A 20993-nucleotide genomic window follows, 5' to 3' on the forward strand; every position below is an offset into this window, starting at 1 on the left:
GTAGACTTTCAGTACTAACTTCAACCTTTCCCAGACTTGACTTCAGGAAGTTATCCCCAAGTCCTTATTGGTCTATAGGGGTTTGAAGTGTGCTGAAAGTGGGCCATGTGGTTTTTTTATGCCACACAGCTAGGGCACAGTCCAAAGGATGCGCCTTTCAAAGGATGCTGACTGTCTGACCTGTGAGTTTTAATTGTGTAAGGGTGTTTAAAGTCATTTTGTGGAATGGGTTAGAGACCAGCTTCAAGGTAGACTTAGATGAATAAAGTTAACACAGGTGCTTCTACAACATGGATAATCTTAAATACTGTCCTTGCTATTCACCACACAGAGACAGGTTGAAGGACCCAGGCTTATGATAAGCAGCTGTGCCTACAGGTGACTGCTCATCAAAACCTCACCTGACGTTGGCCTAGAAACAGTGTGGTTTGACATTTAAAGAATGTTTTTAAAACACTGTTTCCTACAGTGCTATCATTTTATCCTTATTTAGTCTCCTTTATTGAAATTCATGTGGAGAGTCCCCAAAAGACTACCTGACATTTATGCTATTCGTTAGTTGGTTATGATGTCTGGGCTCAGTTCAAGGTTGATATTCTCGTTCTTTTTTGCTCATATGACTAGAAAAATATATATAATAGTTTTCATAATACCCTATATTAGTAGAAAGCATATTTATGTGATCTTATTTCAGAAAACTGTATTTTAGGTCCATTTACAGCATATACCAAATAAATATGCTTTGCTGGAATGGATAATATAGTTTTTAAATTTAAAATTTTTAATTTTCCCCACTAGTATCACACCAGCTCAGGGATTGAAAACAAAAGGCAGATAAATGTTTTTATTTTGTAATGTTATACTTTGGGATTTTTCATATGCAAATAAGAAAGAACTCTGCTGCTGAACATAATTATGATAGCTTATTAATAAATTGTCTATGAGGGCTCTGTTATCTCAAAAAACTGTTCAGTGCTAAACGAAAGGCAGCTGTTTTATTTCTGAAATGTAGAGCACACACAGGGCCCTTGTTGCTCCTGCCAGGTGCTAGAGGCAAGAGAATAGCTAATGTAACTTGAAAGTCATCTGTGAACTCAAACTGTAAATTAAAAGGTGACTTTGTATCTTTCTTATATGGAAAATGCATGCATGTCATATCTGCTTGACAGTGCACCAGTGAATGTATGGTCTGGACAATAACGAACAATGACAGTGGTCGGCCTCATCAGAAGGCATGAAATAAAGAAATGACAATGATTGATGGCAGCTGGCTGTTTACAGATTTTTCTAGAAGAGTTTTTCTTGGTGTGGCCACGGAACTAGGGAATGCTGTGCCCTGCCTGAGCTTTGTACAGCAAGGGACCAGCTCTCCTGTGCCTGCTGCCCTGAGGCACACCGTGGGCCACTTGCCTGGGAAACAACTTCATTTCTTCTTGGTGTCTCTGCCTACAGCAGTGAAATATGTCTGGCTGGGAGAAGACGGTGTCTCTAGAGGCCGACTGTCGCGTGGCATTTTAAAACTACCATGGCAAAACACCCAAAGGGGTAAACATGAACATTTATTTCTGTACTGACTTCCTCTAATTCTTTGGAAGACTGTTGCTTTGAGTAAAAATCATATCACAACAGAGATTATTTTGTCAATAATCTGAAGCCAAAATAGTGTTTTGTAATTTCCCTATTGCATTTACTATATTTCAATGAATTGTGCTATTATGATTATTATATTCTCAATTAATTAATCTTATATATTCCTTAATATATAAGCAGATATAAATTTTCTATACTTGACTAATAATTATATTACTGACATGATAATACTCAAACCATTAGGGAACCATCTGTTAAATATTAGTCAATAAGAAAATTAATCTTCATTTAATGTATTTTCTTTAGGTTGGATTATGGTGCTTGGAAATATTTAAATGTCACTTACTATAAAGTTCTTTAAAAACATTCACTCTTGACAATAAGAAGAGTGATTTGTAGTGTGGGCCCACACAAACTAAGTGGAGATTGAATTAATTCTTTGGTATTGCATTCTGGCAACGTAGCAACTGCAAGTTGACAATAGAAGATGTAGCATAAAAAAATCTCATAAAATAAAACTATAAAAAAATAAGGCAAATAACTATTAGAAAATCTACTAGGATAGCAATGCAATGTGCAAATATATGTAAATTCGCTCAGAACAGAATTCATTCAGTCACCGAGCCACCCAGCCTCTCATTCTAGAAACAGTAGAGCAAAGTCCTACATCCCCATTAATGTCCCACTGTAGAGTAAGCATTTAAGAGGCCTCATCAGACATTCCAGAGAAGGGGAAGTCAAGTTAAGAATCTTCGGGGAGTTGTGGAAAACATCTGTCTGCTAGCCAGGGGTACATTTATGCAAAATAAAAGAGAAAGAAAGGGAGAAAAAGCAAATAAAAACCAACCAAACGAAAAGAATCAGAAGAAAAGACTACTGTTAAATAAATGATCAGGAGGAATGGCATGACCTACAGTCTTCTAAGTCAGCATTCAGAGAATTCAAATACATATTTGCCTGCTCTCTTGACCAAATTGTCTAGCTCCCTCTATAGTTTTCTTGTAACATGCTTTATGTAGACAGCTTGATCCTATATGATTAAAGAAATTGTAAACTCTCTTGTGTTAAGAGTAGAATAAAGAAAGGCTTTTCTGAAAAGTTTTAGGGTATCATTTTTCTGTTTCTTAGACGTTTACATTTAGAAAAAAATTAAGAGAAATACAAATGAAGTTGAAGAAGTTATTGTTGTCATTGTTCTTGGGGGAGGAGTAGAATGGTGGAGAGTTCAAAATCCTTCTGGGCACTGTGAAATCCTGGACCAAAAGCCTTTATGAATAAAGTATGTGGACTCATCTGTGTCTTTAGTTTGCCATTGTTGTGTATGGACCACGTATTATAGTTCTGCTTTTAAAATCAATCCTCAAAGGCTTTTATTTGAGGATATACCAGAAAGCCATGTTGCATGAGTTCTCTAATGGTCAACTAACTTATGAATTGTAGTTTGTGATTTCAAGCATTGCTCAGTTGAGATCAGTACCTTTCCTACCTCATCTTTCTACCTGCTCCTGGGCCCATGGTTGTACCATTGGTAGCTGACCATTCTAATCTTTGGAATGGGGAAGGAGAACCAACAACGACAACAACACGTCATTGTGTCAAAGTGCAAAATGATCTGTTTTCAGGCATTGAGCAGTCAGGTAACTATGGATTCCATGAAACAGTGGCATTATTGGCCATTTCATTGTGATATTAATATTCTTGGAATAAAAAAAAAAACATCAGAAGTTCCTGGTTGGCTTTACTCAAAAGTTCATTTGATGCCAATATGAAAGCCAAGGAGAGGAGGCAATTATGCACACATGACATGCATCCTAGCTTCAGTATGGAAGCTTACATTTCAAACCTAAGGTCAGGAAAATAACATGAGAGTTGTACTACAACGGCTAGACATGAGGGAGATCGAAAGGAGAGAGGAAGCACATGGCAGGTGTCAGATAATCGAGTGAGATTATCTGAGCTGTGCTAGCTATGGGGGAGCACTTACCCTTCAGTCCAGCTAGAAGTTAGCAGGGTAAGAAGGAACAAACCAGAATAACATAAAGACTAGCAACAAGGCTCAGGAAAGCAGACAGGAGTTCTAACCTAGCAGCTATAGTTCTTGGGTTTGAGCAAAGATTGAACAAGAAAACTTAAAATGAAACAAAACAACAACAACAACAACAACAACAAAAATCAACCTCCCCCAAACCAGCAGTAATCAAAGTCCCCCTAAGTGGTGAAGATGACCGCTGTGCTAGTAAAAACAGAGCAGTTCTCAGCATCATCCAACTCTGGGGTGCACAATGTTGGTAACAGTTGTTAGTTGAGAAATAGACGTTAACTAGATGTAAACACGATATCCATTGACCAATGGCAAAGCTTAACATATCTTTTTTCCCCGCCCCACACCAAATCAGAACTCTATGTCTTTTTTTTTTTTTATCATTTTTTAAAAATACCCACTGACAGGGATAAGATGTATTTGTGAGTAGCCACTTGGCACAGTGAACCGTGGCAAAACGCAACTCCAGATTTGGGCAAATCCAACGTGTGCATCATTGGCCTTAGAAATTGGAGAATTATAAGTATTTCTTAAAAAAAACAACTTGTGGATCTAGGTACTAACTCATAAAAATAACTTAACTAAAAATGGAAAAAATAAATTAACAACACACATACAAAATAAAAACCACGGAAGAACACAAGGTTTGAAAGGCTGATGGAGCCCTCCCCAGATCTTTGCACTCACAAACAAACAAATGAATAGCAGGATCTATTTTCCCAGTTTTTCCAATTCCATATAAATACTTCACTCCACTCTTTCTTAGATGTGTCTTTACATTTTAATATTGAACTTTTAAAATTGGGGAAATATGGCTAACTGCCCCCAAGAAGTCAGTTAAAATGGATTGGAAAACACCCCAAAACACAGATACCCTCAAGTCTCCCAAACTATAAAATGTCCCATTCCCAGAATCCCTCAGAACAGACAGTGACAGGACAAGATTGGAGTGTTTCTTATTTTTCCGCCCTCAATCCCCCAAACATTTCTATGTGGCTCCCTTTCCTATGTAGCTTCTGTTGGCTGTGTAAATACTAATGCAGCAATTACCAAGTGAAGTCATTGAAAAGTCATTAAGACCATCCGCTGGTAAGAATGGGAAGTGCTTTGAACAAATACTCTGAACAAAGATTTAATTAGGCATGTGCAGAGTCAGTATGAAGTGATGACCCTGACATTTTGGAACTTAAGGAAACCTTTTTAAAATGCAATACTTGATTTTCTTTTTCTTTCTCTCTCTCTCTCTTTTTTAAATCTTTTCTTCCTTTCCTTTTTTTTTTCCTAGCTAGAAAATCTGTGCATTCATTCTTGTGATGACACTTAAATAAAACAAATCAATTCAATGTAAGTGAATGACCAAGGTTTGCTAGAATCCATGTTTTTTTTCCCCTGCTTTGTAGCCTTTAGTGAACAACATAGCTCAGTTTCTCCAGTACTGAGGAGTTTCTGGAACACAGGACTTGGGTGCTACATGTTGGGAAGCCTCAGGTAAATGAGGGTGGGTTTCCCGTGCACAAAGCTTGACTTGTTTGGCAGTGATAGTTTGAGACAATACAGGCAGCCGAACCATGCTGAAGCAAGTTCCCCTGGGAGCTCTGAACCCTGCTCAAAGCCACCCTTTTATGTGTGCACACTTTGCATGTGTGCATGGTTGCCTTGGGACACCATGGACTGCAATCTTTCTAATCTTTCCTATGGGTTTCTCATCCTTAACGGCAAATGCCCAGGGCTTGAAAGAGATGGTTACATTTCCACTGTCTTCCTCTGCTGGTTTCTACATTTGCAGAACAAGCACCCGGATGGCACTGTAACACACTGAAGCAGTGTGGATGGACGCTTTGTTTGAGAGACAATGACGCAATAGCAGGGTTGCCTTTCTCACAGGGATGCTATACACATCTGGGAAGACTGGGCAATCCACAATGAAATAAGTGTCATTCACATTTCTGTGAGAAAGGGTACACCTGTGGTGGGAAATTGTAATGGCTGGATGTGGCAGCCTTGTTCTTCTAAAGCCAGGTGACTATGAAGACACCTCACACTCTCTGAAGGTTCTTCACTTCCAGGCAGAGTTCAAGAGGTCACTAGAGAGGAAGGTGAACTACCCCAGGTTCTGACAAGTTTTATAGACACATACTATCTCATTTGTTTCAGCTGCCTTGTATAATCTATACTATAAAATCTATAAAGATGCTCTTATCCCCCAATTCTACCTTTCAGGATTTTGTTGGATGGCCCATCTAAGACGGTTCAAATAGGGTTGCGGCATGTCACTGAAAATTCACTTGGATTCTATTTGGCTTCCAAGAACCTGTGCTTCAGTTTTAGGATGAAATGAATCCTGTCCACATGGGGAGCTCTCTACCTTTGATCCCCATGTATTTCCATGAAGGGTGATCCTTCTTCAACAGCTTCTACCAGGGGTCTCTTAAATTCCTTTGTTGGATGATGCTAGCATTGGAGGACAGACAAAGCCTTGCCACATGCTCCAAGTATATGTTCTGTCACTGAGTGATATTCCCACCACTTCTCCATTCAATTTTGCCCTTGGATGTCCTTTCTTTTCCTTACATTAGTGAAGAAATGTAGGGCCAATCACAAGCCAAGCAGCCATTTTGTACTGTAGTTGGATGGCAGAGTAGAGACACGGGATGCAAAGTGAAATGACCTCAGGAGAACTGGAGATCATTTGGAAAGAAGACAATTTTCCAAATATCACTAGAGGTAGTTCTTTCATGAAGTTGATTTGAATGGTAATTATAATTAGGATACTTTTTCTCATACAAAGATAATTGAGGAGGGTATGGTATGTTAACAAGAGGCTGTCAGGCAGTAAGAAGGGAGGTCCTGCCACACAGGTGCCCTCTATTTAGAAATGAAATACAGTCAAGATGTTTGAGCAGGCAGCTCAGGGGTTACTGCAGGGCTGTCTCCTCTTCTGGTTCTAACTTCATGGGTTCCTTATTCTTTCATGGTTTTCTGTGTGGAAAACTACTGTTTGTGTTTGTTTGTAGGGTTCTACACACAAAAAAATTGATCTTCCTTTAAGAAACTGTTGGTATGGAACTGGGAGCCCCTGATGAATAGAGTTTACCTTCCCCCAAGACCCATACCCTTGTTAGGGAGAACTATCCATAGTAATGGATTACTCATTAAAAAATCTCTTCTATAGTTTCTGTAGCTGTAAAATTGTTGCATACACACTCAGGTTTGGCTCAAGGGCAACAGCGAAGACACTGTGCAAGCATCCCAGGGAGGCACAGCTTCTGCCTCAGGCTCCCTGCACTTCCCTTCCCCTCTCCCTTCATATCCATGCCTCTTAGACCTGGGAGCCATCTGCCTATCGTTTGGTCTGAAGCTCCGAGAAGCCTTCCTTGACTGCCTATTTGCCTGGTGCCCTCTTGATCTGGTCACTCTCTGCTGTGTGATATCTGTCAATGTGTGAGATGGTCTGCTTTGGGAGAGCCTGACTTGGGGTACTCTGGATATCTCCCAGGATGCAGATGTTGTTAGAACAAGAGCCTCATGTAACATCCTCATTAGTACGTCTCCTTGCTAGACAAATGCTCAGTGTTCAGTGACCTATGCTGAAAGAAGGAACCTCACACTAAAATAAAAAACCACATGACAGTCCCTAGGATGGACTAGATATGGACTATTTATCCCTAGATAAAGCTAAAGATCTGTGTGCAGAATAAACACTGGATCTGCAGATCCCTTACTTTTTTTTTTTTTTCTTAAAATAAATATCTGTAAGAAGCCACTAGCTTTGATGTTCATCTCAACTTGTGGTTTAGAAGTATTGAGAGATAAGTGCCCATATTATGGGGCATATTTTGTCTTACAACCGTAAGACAAAAAAGTAAAGAGGCACAGAGGCAAGGGGAGAGATGGCAGATAAACTGGGGCTGTTTTTGGGTCTCTTATATTTCTGCTCAGAATGTGATTTTAGGTATCGTGTTTTTTTTTTTTTTTCCGCTGCATGTGATAATGTCATCATTTATTTTTAAATGGTTCTAAATTGCAGATTTAAGTTTATTTCAAATCATCTCTATTTTTAAATTCCTTTTAATAGGAGGAGATGAAGCAACGATATACAGAATCTACCATATTTGAAGGACTCAAACAAATACGCATTTGGCTATGAATTCCGAACTCTCGGCAAAACCAAAAGATAGGCATAGATATAAAATATACATTCCTTTGTTTAGTCCTTGGTAGAGAATGTCAAGTATTGCACTTTAAAATTACTTTCATTTAAGATTTTTGCCCCAAGTTTCACCCTGCATTAGCTTTGTGTCCTGAGCAAATGTGATTTTGGAATCCTACATATAAAGGCAACGAGTTTTTCTCATTCAACTTTGGAAGAACTTTTTTTTTTTTAAGAAATGGCATATCTACTTACAAAATTGCGAGATGGGGGCATCCAGCTGAGGCACATTTCCACCCTTGGCATTGAGCTTCTGCACCTGGGTAGGGGGCACAGGTTTGTGCGACTGCCCAGTGGCCCGGTACATAGCTTGTACCCACAAGATCCGATCCTGCTCATCATCACTTGCAAATATCACTGTGTCTCCTTCTTTGACCGCATTGAAGAAGGCTCGGCCACCCTCCAAACCTGCAAGGAAATGAAGAGCAGCATCTAAGCCCAGCTGAGAAAACACCAGCAGGGGACAGTCCCTTGAAAGCAATTCCTACAGCTTTTCCTTGGGCCAGGATGGGGGAGGAGCAACTTATATGACTTCTGGATGGGGCATCTGTATACTACTTGGCCACTGAGTGGGACCAGGGTGTTCAAGAAACATTTTAAGGCTGGCTTACGTCCCTTTCTTTGTCTTTCTGGTGACAATAGGTCAAACAGCCTGATTAAATCCCTACTTATAAACACATGAGTCCTTCCCTCACAATGAAAACTAAATCATCATTATCACCACTGCCACCATCATCACTACCACCATCGCCATCACTATCGCAGCAACGTCTTCTCCTGGCCCCTTCTCAGCTTTCCTGAGGCTTCTCAGTCATCACTGCACATGGGGTACACCTAGACACTTAGATCAACTGCAGTTTCTGATTCCATGGGCCTCCAGTGAATCGTGAGGCCCTGAGCTTCCAACAAACTCTCTGATGATGCTATGGGGCTGAGGATCGTCTCTGAACAGCAGGGACTCTCTCCATTTGGCCTTAAAGGCCCTCTAATCAGACTACTGCTTGTTTAAAAAACTTCGTTGTTGAGGCCACCAATGATGCTTTTCTGCATCCAGTGCTCAATGTGAAACCCTAATTCTATTCACTGTATCACAGGGTCAGCAGCAGTGGACACTCACTCTCTTCTTGTTGAAACATGTTCTTTTGTTGGCTTTCAAGAAACCTGATGCCCCAACTTACCTCCCAGCATGTGATGGGCTGTTGTGTTTTGCTTACTGTGCTCTTCCTCTTCCTCCTCCTGACCTTTTAAATGTGGAAGTTTCCAGATAGTCTGTTCTTTTCTTCCCTTATTTACAGTCCCTGATGATGCCACCAACCTTTAGGTGTCAGGAATGTATTGAGAGGGACTTTACATTTCCCCAGCATTTTGGAGTTCTCCCTTCAGCTCCAGACAGATTAGCTGGGGCTCTCCGGACTTGTGCACATAGATGGACATCTCAAGTATGTCATACCTAGTGCTGAACTCCTGGGTCTTTGTCCCATCTCTCTTTCCACCTTAAGAGGGCTGAGCACACCCAGCTGGAAAGTACAGTTCACAATCTTTGGGCTAGTTGTGATTCTTTCATTAATTCTCCATGGGTATTGATGCCTTGGGTTACCAGAACAGGACCCTTCTGTTTCCCCTAGTTCTGGCTCCTGAATCTGGCTTCATTATCTCAGTCTCCTATCTCAGCTGGGTACCTCCAGTCACACACCTCCAGTCACACACACTGACAGTCAAGTGTCAGTATAGAACCCAGTCATTGCTTAATATAACAGATCATCTTATTTCTTTGCTCAACTCAACAGAGGTTCCATTCTATTGAAATGGTTCTGTCAAGGTTTGCAATACACATCAATTGACTCTCTGCCATCTGCAGTCTCTCCTCTCTTCCTTTCATGTATGTATTTTATATCTGCATGGATCACACCCTCTCCTCCTACATATCTTTACTTGAAAGTTACATTCTTATGAGCTCTTCTTTGACATCTTTCTCTGATAACCCATCTCTGTTAACTAATTTTTCTCTTTTATTCTTATTTTATTTTATTTTATTTGTGTGTGTGTGTGCGCACGTGTGCGCGTATGTATGTATGCCTGCATGCACATGGAGACCAGAAGAAGATCCCCTGAATCTGGAGTTACAGGTGGCATGCTGCCCAATATGGGTGCTAGGAACCAGAATCTGGTCCTCTGCAAGAACAGGAAGGCCTCTAAGCCATCTCTCCAGCCCTCTATTGCTCTTACTTTGCACCATAAGGACCAAGGTTTTATTTGACTCAATCTCTTCCATTTTTTTGGTATGTAGCATAATGCATGGCACAAAGTAGGTGCTCAAAAATATTTGTTAAATAAAGTCTCAGTTTTTTGAAGGTAGTTATCAAGGTCAACATTGAGAGCAAAGTAAGGAGAAGCATTTCTTTAGGCGTAGGCCAAACTGAGCTTGTGTTTATCAAATGTTCCAGAAGGCACTGCTTTCAGTGCGTTGATGTTCTCTAGACAAATATAGAGTTCATATCTTCATCAGATATGTACCATCTCCCCATTTGCTGGCAGCTCAGAGTCCATGAATGATGGTTAGTGTCTCCAAGTTGGCAGCAAGGCCAGTCAGGAGTCTTTCTGCTGCAGCACTGGGTGGTGTTGCTGGTGACATGAAGACTTCCACAGTGTGCCCATTGCCCTAACCCAATTTTCCATGTATAATGGCCAGAGGCTAGGGGCAATAAATAGCTGCTTCCTTTTTATTTTTTTGAGTTATTTATTTGCACACATATGTCTGTGTGTATGAGCATGTGCATAGGCGAGCAGGTGCCTGTAGAGACCGGAAAAGAACATGAGAGTGCCTGCAGCTGGACTTACATTTGGTTGTGAGCCACCCTCGTGGGTGCCAGAACATGAACTCTGGCCCCTCTGCAAGCAGAGCAAGCACCTTAACTATTTCATTACAAAGAGGATCCGGTAATTCAACATCAAAACGGCATTAAGGAAAGCTTTCTGGTTCTTTGGATTCTGAGATGTTTATTCGGTGTCTCATAGCTGGTATAAAATGTGTGCTCTAGAAAGGACGAATCTGGATATATGATAAGAAGGACATTTTTGACAAGAAAAGAAAAGGAAGAGCTTTGCAGGATGCCTTTGTGTGAGAAATGAGCATCAAGGAGGCAAGAGGAAGACCGAGTCAACAGATCCTTTGTGCCTACTCTTATGTTAACCTTGAAGATACCCAGCCTTTCTACAATCAGTAGACACCAGGAATGGCCTCACTTTAGAGGCACTTCCCAATGCCTCAAGCCTCTCCTCCCCTGGGAATTATTGATGGGCATGAGGAGGACAGAATTTCTGAGGTAATGGTCAGAAAGACATTGGGAGATATATTTAGAAAGCAGAGGGCCCTCTCTATTGTAGCTGCTTAGGGCAGAGAGGAAAAGGCACTGTTCCTGATCTTTATTTAACTCACCCATTAGCTCTATGTAATGTAAATTATATTATTCCCATTTTACAGGTGAGGAAACTGAGTCCCAGAGAAGAGTATACAAGTACCCACTGGATAGTAAGCTAGCCTGTAGTGGAGAAGTGGGTTTCTAAATCTACTCTGTCTGTTTGGCATTAGAGTAGATGAACGCAACAATGGAAATATCCTGAATGCCTATCATTTTATTTGGAGACTTCATTGCTGAATTTTGAAACTGTTGCCTCCTCTCCAAACAACCAAAGAAAAGTAAAGTGGCAAATTTTCATTCTGAGCTTAAAAGCAGCAGTTCACAAACAAAAGTAATGGCTGTCCATCAGTCCTCTGGGTGGGCATGCGAAGGCTGTCCATCAGTTCTCTGGGTCAGCATGCTAAGGCCGCTAAATAGGCAGCTCACTGAGCATAAATGTCTATGTCTCAGTTGACTGTGTATCCCATGCAAGGAGCTCCAGTTACACCTTTTCTTACGGTAAAGAGGACTAGGCTATAATGGTGCTTAGCCCACTAACAACTTTATAGAGCCTGCATAAAGTCAAGAGGAGGAGTGAGAAAGCACACCCGAATGTCCTTTTTGTTTTTGACCGATGGGCTCACCTTCCAAGAGTATCCCCTACTCTCTGAAGATGCTGGCTGCGTTGTTAACTTGCTTACACCTCTGTGGACAAAGTCGGCCAAGTGCTGTGTAGTCTATAGGAATCCCCTCCAGCACTTAGGGGAGGATGAGGATTCTGTCCTACCTCTCTCTGGCTCTTCAGTAAGGACCAGGGATTTTTAACAATCACTTTCCAGTAAGTTGCTGGAGTATTAACTCAGTGGCTGAGTGTTTGCCCAGCAGGTGTAAGACCCCTGTGCCTGTCCCCAGGATCACAAGAAAACTAACAAACAAAAAATCCCGAGTTAGACTTGTCATAGGACAATATAAATATTACATTTCCATTTCCAACTAAACCTTACTGGAAAAATTAATAGGGCTCAGCATAGGAGAAGGCAGACAGAAACAAACTGCTTGTTACCCTCAATTAACTTTCTATTTACATCTTTCGTGAAGATATTACATCTCATGGGACCAATGTGGAAAGAATAAAAGAATCTTTAAAAATATACATGGAACACTGGCTTCAGGGGTTAAAAGCTCTTGATCCTCTTGTAGAGACCTAGGTTCGGTTTCTAGCACCAACACAGCAGATCACAACCATGTCTATCCCCAGTTCCAGGCGATCTGACACCCTCTTCTGGCCTCTGTGGGCACTGTGTGCATGTAGTATGCTTATACGCATGCAGGAAAAATCACTGATACACATAAAAGTAAATACAAATTTAAAGATAAGAAAAATTCAGGTGTTGTCCCTATGTGTGGAATAGAGTCTCCCCCACTTCCTGTCATGGAAGCCCTGATTTGATCTGTAAATTGCTCATGTGACAAGAACAAGAGGATGCCCTGGCTCCATGGTCAGAGAGCATGAGATGTCTCCAACATGGCTCTCCATTTGAGTAACAGAATGATGCTTCTGACCCCACTCACTCGTGGGACTGTGATGAGGGTCCAGCGTGACCACATGGAAGTGAAGAAGTCCAGGCTGGCTTGACAGCTGGTATAACATGACATTAGTGGCTATATAGGAGAGGGAGTGGGGCTTGGCTTAGCAGGAATCCCTGGCATAAGATGGCATTGGTTTTCTTTGTCACCCTGGCCTTCTGGCCTCTGTCTCTAAGACATACGTCTTAGGCACAACTGAATTTACTTTTTAAAAAGAAACCCAGAGAGAGAGAGAGAGAGAGAGAGAGAGAGGAGAAACTTGAGAGACGTGCACACCCCACACCGTCTCAGTGGCTGGCCTTTTGATGCAGAGCCCTTCCGTTCTGAGGGGTCAGGCAGAAGTGTTCATTTTAAACTCCTGTCATTATGAAAGCTTCTGAGCAAAAGTCTGAATTCATATCTTACAGAATCAGCACTCTTCAATGGATACTGCAGCAGGACAGAGTTACAAATAAACAAACAAACAAAAATATAGGAGTTTGAGGATACCAATGTCCCTAGGTGGGCAGGGACCGTATCTGGCATACCTTTTGGGGGATAAGAACCCACAATCCCCCATCTTCTCTCAAACTCCGTTTTTTTTTTTCCCGTCTTCTTCGTCTTCCTGTGTGTTTTGTTGCACGTGGAAGAGCAATATGGGAGTTGAAAAAAAGGTTTTGGGCCAAATGATGCAGTGTGGTTGGAAAAGCCTTGTGCAGATTTGGCATAAAAATGAACTTCTCTGGGAGAGGGCTGTTGGTGCTTGTTGTTCATTAATATGCTGAAATGATTTCGCACCCCCCACCCATTCTGAAGGTTCTTTGAGACTGATTCCTATTCAGTTTTCTGGGGAAAAAAAATAAAATGAGTACAGAGAGAGGTGTGAGGGGGCAGGATGTAGCGTGTGTGCAATATAGAACTTACAAGAAATACCACCACTTGCAAGGCTTCTCCTCACCGCAGAAGCCCAGGCGCCTCCACGCTTCAATTCAGAGAGAGGCGTCTTCTGAGGAATGCAGTGCAAGTTTCCCCCTCAAGTTTCTTCAGTTAACCTGGTGTGTTATCAGACGCTCACCAGGGGACAAGCATGACACACTGGGGCCAAAGGGTTGACGCTGCTGGGAAAGTGCTCGGCATTCAAGAGTGAGGACCTGATTTTCAGGAGCCATGGACCAGTTGGGCTTTGTCCGCATGAGCCTAGTGCTGGGGGCAGGGGCGCCGGGGGAGGCAGAGGCTGTAGTGCTTGATGGCTGGCCCTCCAGCCTAGCCAGTCACCTAGCACCTGCCTCAGACAATAAGGAGCGCAACTGAATACACCTGACTCCAACCTGTGGCCTCCACAGGCACACTCATGTACACTGGTATGTAACACACACACACACTACAATCGCACACACATGCAGTCGCTGGTATACAAGTGTATAGTCTTTTTCATGGATATTTTCAGCAGCATACAGCAGGATACATCATCGATGTGGTCCCAGGTATAGAAAACGCCAAAGTGTGTGTTTTCCTTTTGGCGTCCAACCAGAGAATCTGAGGCAACAGCTTCCTGCCTAGCAAGGACCAAGTGTCTTGCCAACATAAGCTTGTCACTGACTTGGGGAAGATGAGCCTTTTGTGCGGGCTTGGCCAAGGAAGAGGTGTATACCTGGCTGAGGGTCAGTGTAATCCACGGTGTAGCCGTCCAGCTGCAGGAGTTCCTGAGGCTCTGCTTTCTTTTCTCGGTAGCTGCACATGGCAAAAGTGTACTGGCTGACCTGCAGGAAGGAAGAGCAGACTGTGAGACTGCCTCACCAAAGCTCGTTCCCCTCGGACTCCATCCGCATTTAACCGAAGCCCTGGTCCTCTGTTGTCTCATTTACACTGGATGCAGCATCCGACAGTGGCCCGTGAGGATAGAAGGGGATCCTGTGCAGAAGGCACTTAGTCTGTCTCTGGTACCTAGTAGGTGTTAGGAACGGTCAAGTGTTGTCATTCCTGCTCTTTGGTTTTTGTTTTGAGCGTGCATGTGCAGGTGTTTGTGTGTGCATGTGGCAGGGGCTGGGCGTTGCTCATTTATATGAATGTGAACCTGTGCTTGGAGGTTAGAGGTCAGTCTCAGGTGTCATTCATCCTCGCTGTTGTCTGAGACGATGATTCTCATTAGCCTGTAAGTCACAGATTCTGCTGGGCTGAGTGGCCAGCAAGCCCCCTTTGAAGTGGTTTCTGAGCATCTCTCCAGCCTCCTACTTGCTATTTTGAGACAGTTGCTCAGTTTGGCCTTAAACTTCTGATTCTCCTTTCTCACCTTCTAAGTTACGGGATCATGCTGTACACTACCATATCCAATGTTGCTGTTCTTACAATGATTGGGTTAAAATACACATGTCGCCATTCTTTTACAACACAAAGCTGACAGCATGTCAGCCATTCTATGGGTATTGCCCAATATAATCATGGTCTGGCTGGCACTCCAATGACTAGAGACAGAGTGTAACTTGTTTGTCCAGAAGTTAGAGAACAGAAGCTCATCTCTTTACAGCTGTTTAAAAGGCTGAGAAGATGGCTTGGTGGGTGAAGCCCTTGTCAGGCAAGCATGAGGACCAGCATTTGGCTCCCAGAACTCATGTAAAGCCATAATGGGCAGTGTGAGTCTGCAACTCCAGTGGCCTATGGAGAGATGAGAAGCAGAGGCAGAGATTCCGGGCAGCCCTTAGGCTAGCCATCCTGCCATACACTGTGAGGAGCTACAAGAGATCCTGCCTCACACAAGGTGGAAGAAAAGGACTGATATCCAAGGGTTTTTTACCTTCTCTGTGGCACTAATGTACTCACACTCCCACAAATGTATATGCTCTCTCTCTCTGTCTCTGTCCTATCTCTGTCTCTCTGTCACACACACACATATACACACCACACATTCATGTAAAACACACACTGCTTTTGCAGGCCTGTCTCAGTGTCAAGTTTCTCATTTTGTTTTGGCTACCCACTGCTGCTGAAGGGGTGCTTGCAGCTACTTGGTAAAGTCTCCCCTCCATCTCAGACAAGTGCAGCAGTGACATGCTGTCACAAGCAATGAGCGCTCGACTGCTAGGTGCCAGTCACAGCCAGGCAGCCCCAACCCCCGATGGCATGGCCGTTGTCACTGGTGCCCTAAATGGCAGCCCTCACTTTACTGATATTGGCATTCCACGGCAGTGCAGGGTGGCGCTCCAAGCTGCAGGCCCGCCTTCAGGACCCTGTTGTCATTGTGTATCCAGAACTGGCGAGGATGCTTCACTTTTCTACATCTGGCCTGTTGGCAAGGAGCCCATGGCAAAGCAGGCCTACCCCCAGCTTCCATGGATGTCAAACGCTTCGGTGAAGGACTGCCACAACCCTCACTCCTTACTTTCCTTTATTGAAAGAGACATTCTCTAAGCAGACTTTGAACCCAGCTAGGGACAATCATAGTCCCCCTCCACAGCGAGACTGGTCTCTTTTTAAGGGCAATTAAGAAAGAAACTGGTGCTTTCAGGCTCTGCAATATGTTGCGCTGTCCCGAGTCCTGAAGGTTCAGAGTAAGAGGAAAGAGAATGTTCCCGTGGGTGGTTTGTCTGTTGCTGCCCTCTGTTGGATCTTCACGAGAATTTTACTACCCAATTTGGGATTCTGAAGAAGGAATGCCCTGTTCCCCACAAAAGGAGACCCAGGCTAGACCACAAGGAAAACTTTCGTAAGGCAATATGAACTCGTTCCTTGTAGAAAGCAAGACCTCCCCTTGTTCTCCCACTGAGGTCTGAGTGCAAATGGGAAAGGGAGAGTTCACAAACCTGGGTTTTTAGCCAGTTCCAGTAAACTCTCATCTCGTTCAGCCTCAAAGTTCTTGTCTGTATTGTACCACCTTCCTTCTCCTTTCTTACTCCTCTTCCCCTTCCCTCCTTCTCCTTTTCATCTCCCTCTGTGTAATCATGTTACTGGGTAGTTCTTGAGATTCCCACACCACGTGAGGCCCACCAGTGTATGTAGCCAAGCAGTCCCTGTGTATCTGGCACCATCGTCAGCTTGAAGATGGACTTCCCAGGAGATGGCCAGTGCTTTGAAGGGGTACCTTGGTTCTACTTACACTTCCACAAGGACACCATCATATAAGAGCAGGCATTTGCTAAAGGAGTCTGACAGGTGGGGGGCATATGTGCAATCCCTGACATCCTTCTCCACAATTTACAGTATCTCTCCAAGTAAGGCACCAGGCTAGTCCAACCTGTGACTGGTCCTACCTACAGCAAATTCTCCATGATGCCTCCACCCTGTGACAATGAGAGGAGGCACTCCCGGACCATGCTACAGTGATTTAGACCAGTCATTTTACCTGGCAACGGGAGACAGGGTACAGTTTATCAGTGAGATTTGCCAGAAAGGTGCCAATATGCACTTTAGGTCCAAAAATACACCACAACAAAAGCGTGTTATTTCAAGATGCAGGCTTCTGCTACTCCCAAACCTTTTTTACTTTTTCCCTTCCCCATTTTAGTGGCTCCGTTTTCACAGTGCTGTGTGCTGCTGCCCTCTTCTGGAAGGACTGATGACATGCCCCGCAGGCTGACGCCATGCAACTTGGTAGAATAAAAAAATAAAATAAAACAACAACAAACCCGTACCCTCCAAACTAAACCAAAACAACAACAAAACAAACTAAACAAACCTGAGTGAGTCTACTGGGAGTGTTTTTTCTTCAAGATCTGACAATTTACTTCAGGATTCGGAGGAGGGGAGAACATCCTTGGAATAGTACTATACCTTTTAGATGAATCTCAGTTTGTCCAGAATGCTTGGAGGTCACCAAGGAGCTATCAAAAATCTGGGAACTTATTATTTTTTTAAAGCAGCTACGTCTTAACAATAGAAAGGTATTCTCAATGAAATGCATGTTTCTCCTTAAACTTCTTCCATCTTGAGAGGTTCTGGGACTGGACTCAGGTTCTCACATCCTAGGTGAGTTTTCTCCACTGTGCTACAGCCCCAGCCTTGGCTTTATTTGAATGAAAAGTTAAGGGGACAGGGAGTGCTGTTGCCATCATGCCACTGACAGAGCCTAGAATTTATTTTTCGAAGTTAGAGGGTTCAAGCAGCACGGAACAGAGATCTGACTGGCGCAGGACTTACAGAGTCCTCTTTCATGTCAATGGGATTTAGCAACACAGACCTCTGGGTGGAATCGAGGATGGCTTTTGGGGTTCCTGCAGCTTTGACCCAAGCTTTTTTGTAAGGAGGCCAGACTATTGCTACTCTGGCTCATTTTCTGCTGCTTTTAAAGTAGAAAGGGACTTATAAAGGAATGGACATCAGTTGCCTACATTAGCATCTCTAGATGTATTTATTGGGTTGAAAGAAATGCAAATAGGTAAATTCTTTGAAATCAGACCAATGGATCAGAGCCTAAGCTAAGATGGCTGGAGTAGGAGGGCAGGGAGAGTGCAATGGTAGAGCATGAGGGTACAGGCTTGGATCCAGGACATGAGTCTGATTTCCATAACTGAAAAACAGAAGTACAAGACAGGACAAAACAAATCAAGAAGTTGGGTATGAGAGTATTCAGCCTTAATCCCAGCAGAGGCAGGAAGACCACCAATTAAAGGGCAGCCTGGCCTATGTACTGAGAGCCTGCTTAAAAAAAATCTAACCAACCGGCCAAACAACCAAACAAAACCACAAAGGAGAAGGGCGATCACCAGAAAACAGGTTCGGCTTGCTTCCTGCAATCTGCAACCAGAATATAATTCTGTGTCCATCCTTCAGCATTTACTGTGCAGAAACATATTCTCACAACTTCAAGAACACTCACCTACTTATATGTCTTACAATTTATTTTTATTTTTTGAGATCAACCTATTTTAATAGTGCATCTCAAGGGGTTATTAAAATTCCACTAGCCATGCAATTTATATCATTCAACTGTATTTATGTCATTCAGCTTTAGTATCCTCTCTGACGGCTGGAATAGTGAGAGACTTTAGTCATGATGTCTGTAGGAGACCAAAACAGAGAATGTGAACTTAGGGACCACATGTTTCATAAACTGAAAAGCAATTAAAGTCTAGGACACTTTGTGTCATGAGTCTCCTATCTAAGTTCAGTTATGTAAGCCCTGTGTTGTGCCTTGTGGTGGCTCTCATCAGCCACTCTCTTTAATTTTTGAATTAACTTTGTTTACGTGTGTAGATGTTTTATGTACGTGTATGTCTGTGACCCACATGTGTGTAAGGTAGCTGTGGAGACCAGAAGAGGGTGTCAGGTCCCTGGGGCTGGACCTACATGCTGGTGTGAGCCACTGGGTGGGTTCCAGAAATCAAACCTGGTGTTCTGACAACCACTGAGCAGTATCTCTAACCCCCTCAGCCTCTGTCTTTTGAACAAGCCACTTTTAGGCTCAGTTTCCTCTAATGTTAAATTTGGAGAAAATTTATACTCACCATAATATAGAAATTCTGCAAAGACCAGCTTCATGAGTACTTTGTAAATGTTCTGATCTGGAATGGGCACAAGTTTCCCTTTGACCCTACACGTGTACACTCAGATAAGGGGTTCTGACCACTGAATGGAGCTTTGTGGAACTGGCATCTTCAGTGGTGACGGAGGCACAGCGGGTCCTTGCCACACTCCTGTAGACTGAACTTCTTGGTTAAGGATGCCGAGGACTCACATCCCTGACAGCACTGGGTCACATGCTGTGGCTAAGCTTACAGGGCATGTGTAGGAATTTCAGAGACGATAGCTGAGGAGGCTTTGCCATGCTATTTGCATATAATTATCCATTTCATTTCTTTTATCCTCAGCTCCACGGACAAGAGAAAGCCTTGCATCTAGGCAGCCTGTAGTCAATGCCATGAGACCTAGGACACCTTCATGCTGGCTTCCCCTCACTGTTAAAGGAGCTGATACATCACCTCCAGAGACCTTGTAGACTGATAATGGACAAAGAGATCTGCTATGTCTGAAATGAAGGCTTGACCAGGGCATGGGGGCTGCTAACGCAACATTTCCCTCAGGCAGGGAGCATCTCACACTCATAGAAAGCCTCCTGATCTTCTGAATTACATCTCCCCTGCTCTCTAGGAATGCCAAGGAGCCTCAGACAGCCTGTGCCCTTTTATGTTTTTCCAAAGTCAGCACACAGCTTTTTTTTTCTTCAAGCCATGGTGAGAATCTCATCTCCTCTTAGAGGAAGTCTGTGTGTGAAGGCCCCAAAACATCTGTGTTCCAGTTGCACAGCCTAGAAAAGCCATTCTCTTCTTTTGGGTTCAGTACACAGCATGCAGACACAGCTTCTCTGACATTTTCTACTCATTTCCTTTTGCCCCCCTTTCTTTCCCTAAAAGCTTCTTTTTCTAAAGAGAGAGAGAAAGAAAGACACACACACACACACCAGAGAGAGAGAGAGAGAGAGAGAGAGAGAGAGAGAGGCTGCTTGTATGGGTGTGTATTCATGTGTGTGCACATGTGCATTGCATTCATATGTGTGCCTACACACGTGACCCTGGAGGCCAGAGGTCAATGGCCATTGGCCTCTGTCATTACTCTCCCCTTTATTTTTTGAGACAAGGTCTCTTACTAAAATGGGAGACAGTCAATTCATCCAGACTGGCTGTCCAGAAAGCCCCAGAAGCCTTCACATCTCTGCTTACTTGGCATGGGATTTACAGCAATGTAAATTATTTTTATTTATTTATTTTATCCTTTTATATGAGTTTTAGGAATCAAATGTTTGCATGGCAAGCACTTTCCTGACTGAGTCATCTCCCCAGCTCGAGATCAGCTTTTTCTAAACATTCTTTCATTTCAACGACTCTCAGAGAAAAGCCATGTGCTGCATGAAGCACTCCGAGGTACTTGGAATACAGATAGGCCCCACGTCTTGGCAAAAGGATGCTTGTTTACTCTCTGGGAAGAGGTCATCAGCTACTGCATAGGTCACATGATCCGCCCTTTCCTGCCATCCGGTATTGCCAGGAATGGCCCCTCTTTTTCTTTATCTTCCTTGCAGCGAACAGCTGCTGAAGGTTTCTATGGGCACTGGCTTCCCAGGGTGGTGAGTGTGCCATAGACAACAGGCAGCACCGCCGGCTGAACTGGAATGCAACCAGCTCTGGAGCAGCGCAAAGTCTTTAAGGGCACACTTGAGTATGTCCGTACAGGTATAAGCCTGACATGATAGTGTTACCAG

At 43.2% G+C, this 20993-nt stretch overlaps 1 protein-coding gene across 12 annotated transcripts in view; it reads right to left on the reverse strand.

Moving 5' to 3' along the window:
- Positions 1 to 20993, reverse strand: part of Cadps (calcium dependent secretion activator) — a 452771-nt gene that overhangs the window by 139616 nt on the left and 292162 nt on the right. For all 12 annotated transcript variants that reach the window (XM_060390975.1, XM_060390971.1, XM_060390969.1 and 9 more), the window contains exons 10-11: positions 14457 to 14565; positions 8037 to 8249 (exon numbers count right to left, since the gene is read on the reverse strand). In XM_060390975.1, coding sequence (XP_060246958.1) covers positions 8037 to 8249; positions 14457 to 14565 — 322 coding nt within the window. The remainder of the gene's footprint in view (positions 1 to 8036; positions 8250 to 14456; positions 14566 to 20993) is intronic.

This window comes from Meriones unguiculatus, chromosome 9, assembly GCF_030254825.1.
Source record: "Meriones unguiculatus strain TT.TT164.6M chromosome 9, Bangor_MerUng_6.1, whole genome shotgun sequence".
In the NCBI taxonomy this organism is placed as follows: Eukaryota; Metazoa; Chordata; class Mammalia; order Rodentia; family Muridae; genus Meriones; species Meriones unguiculatus.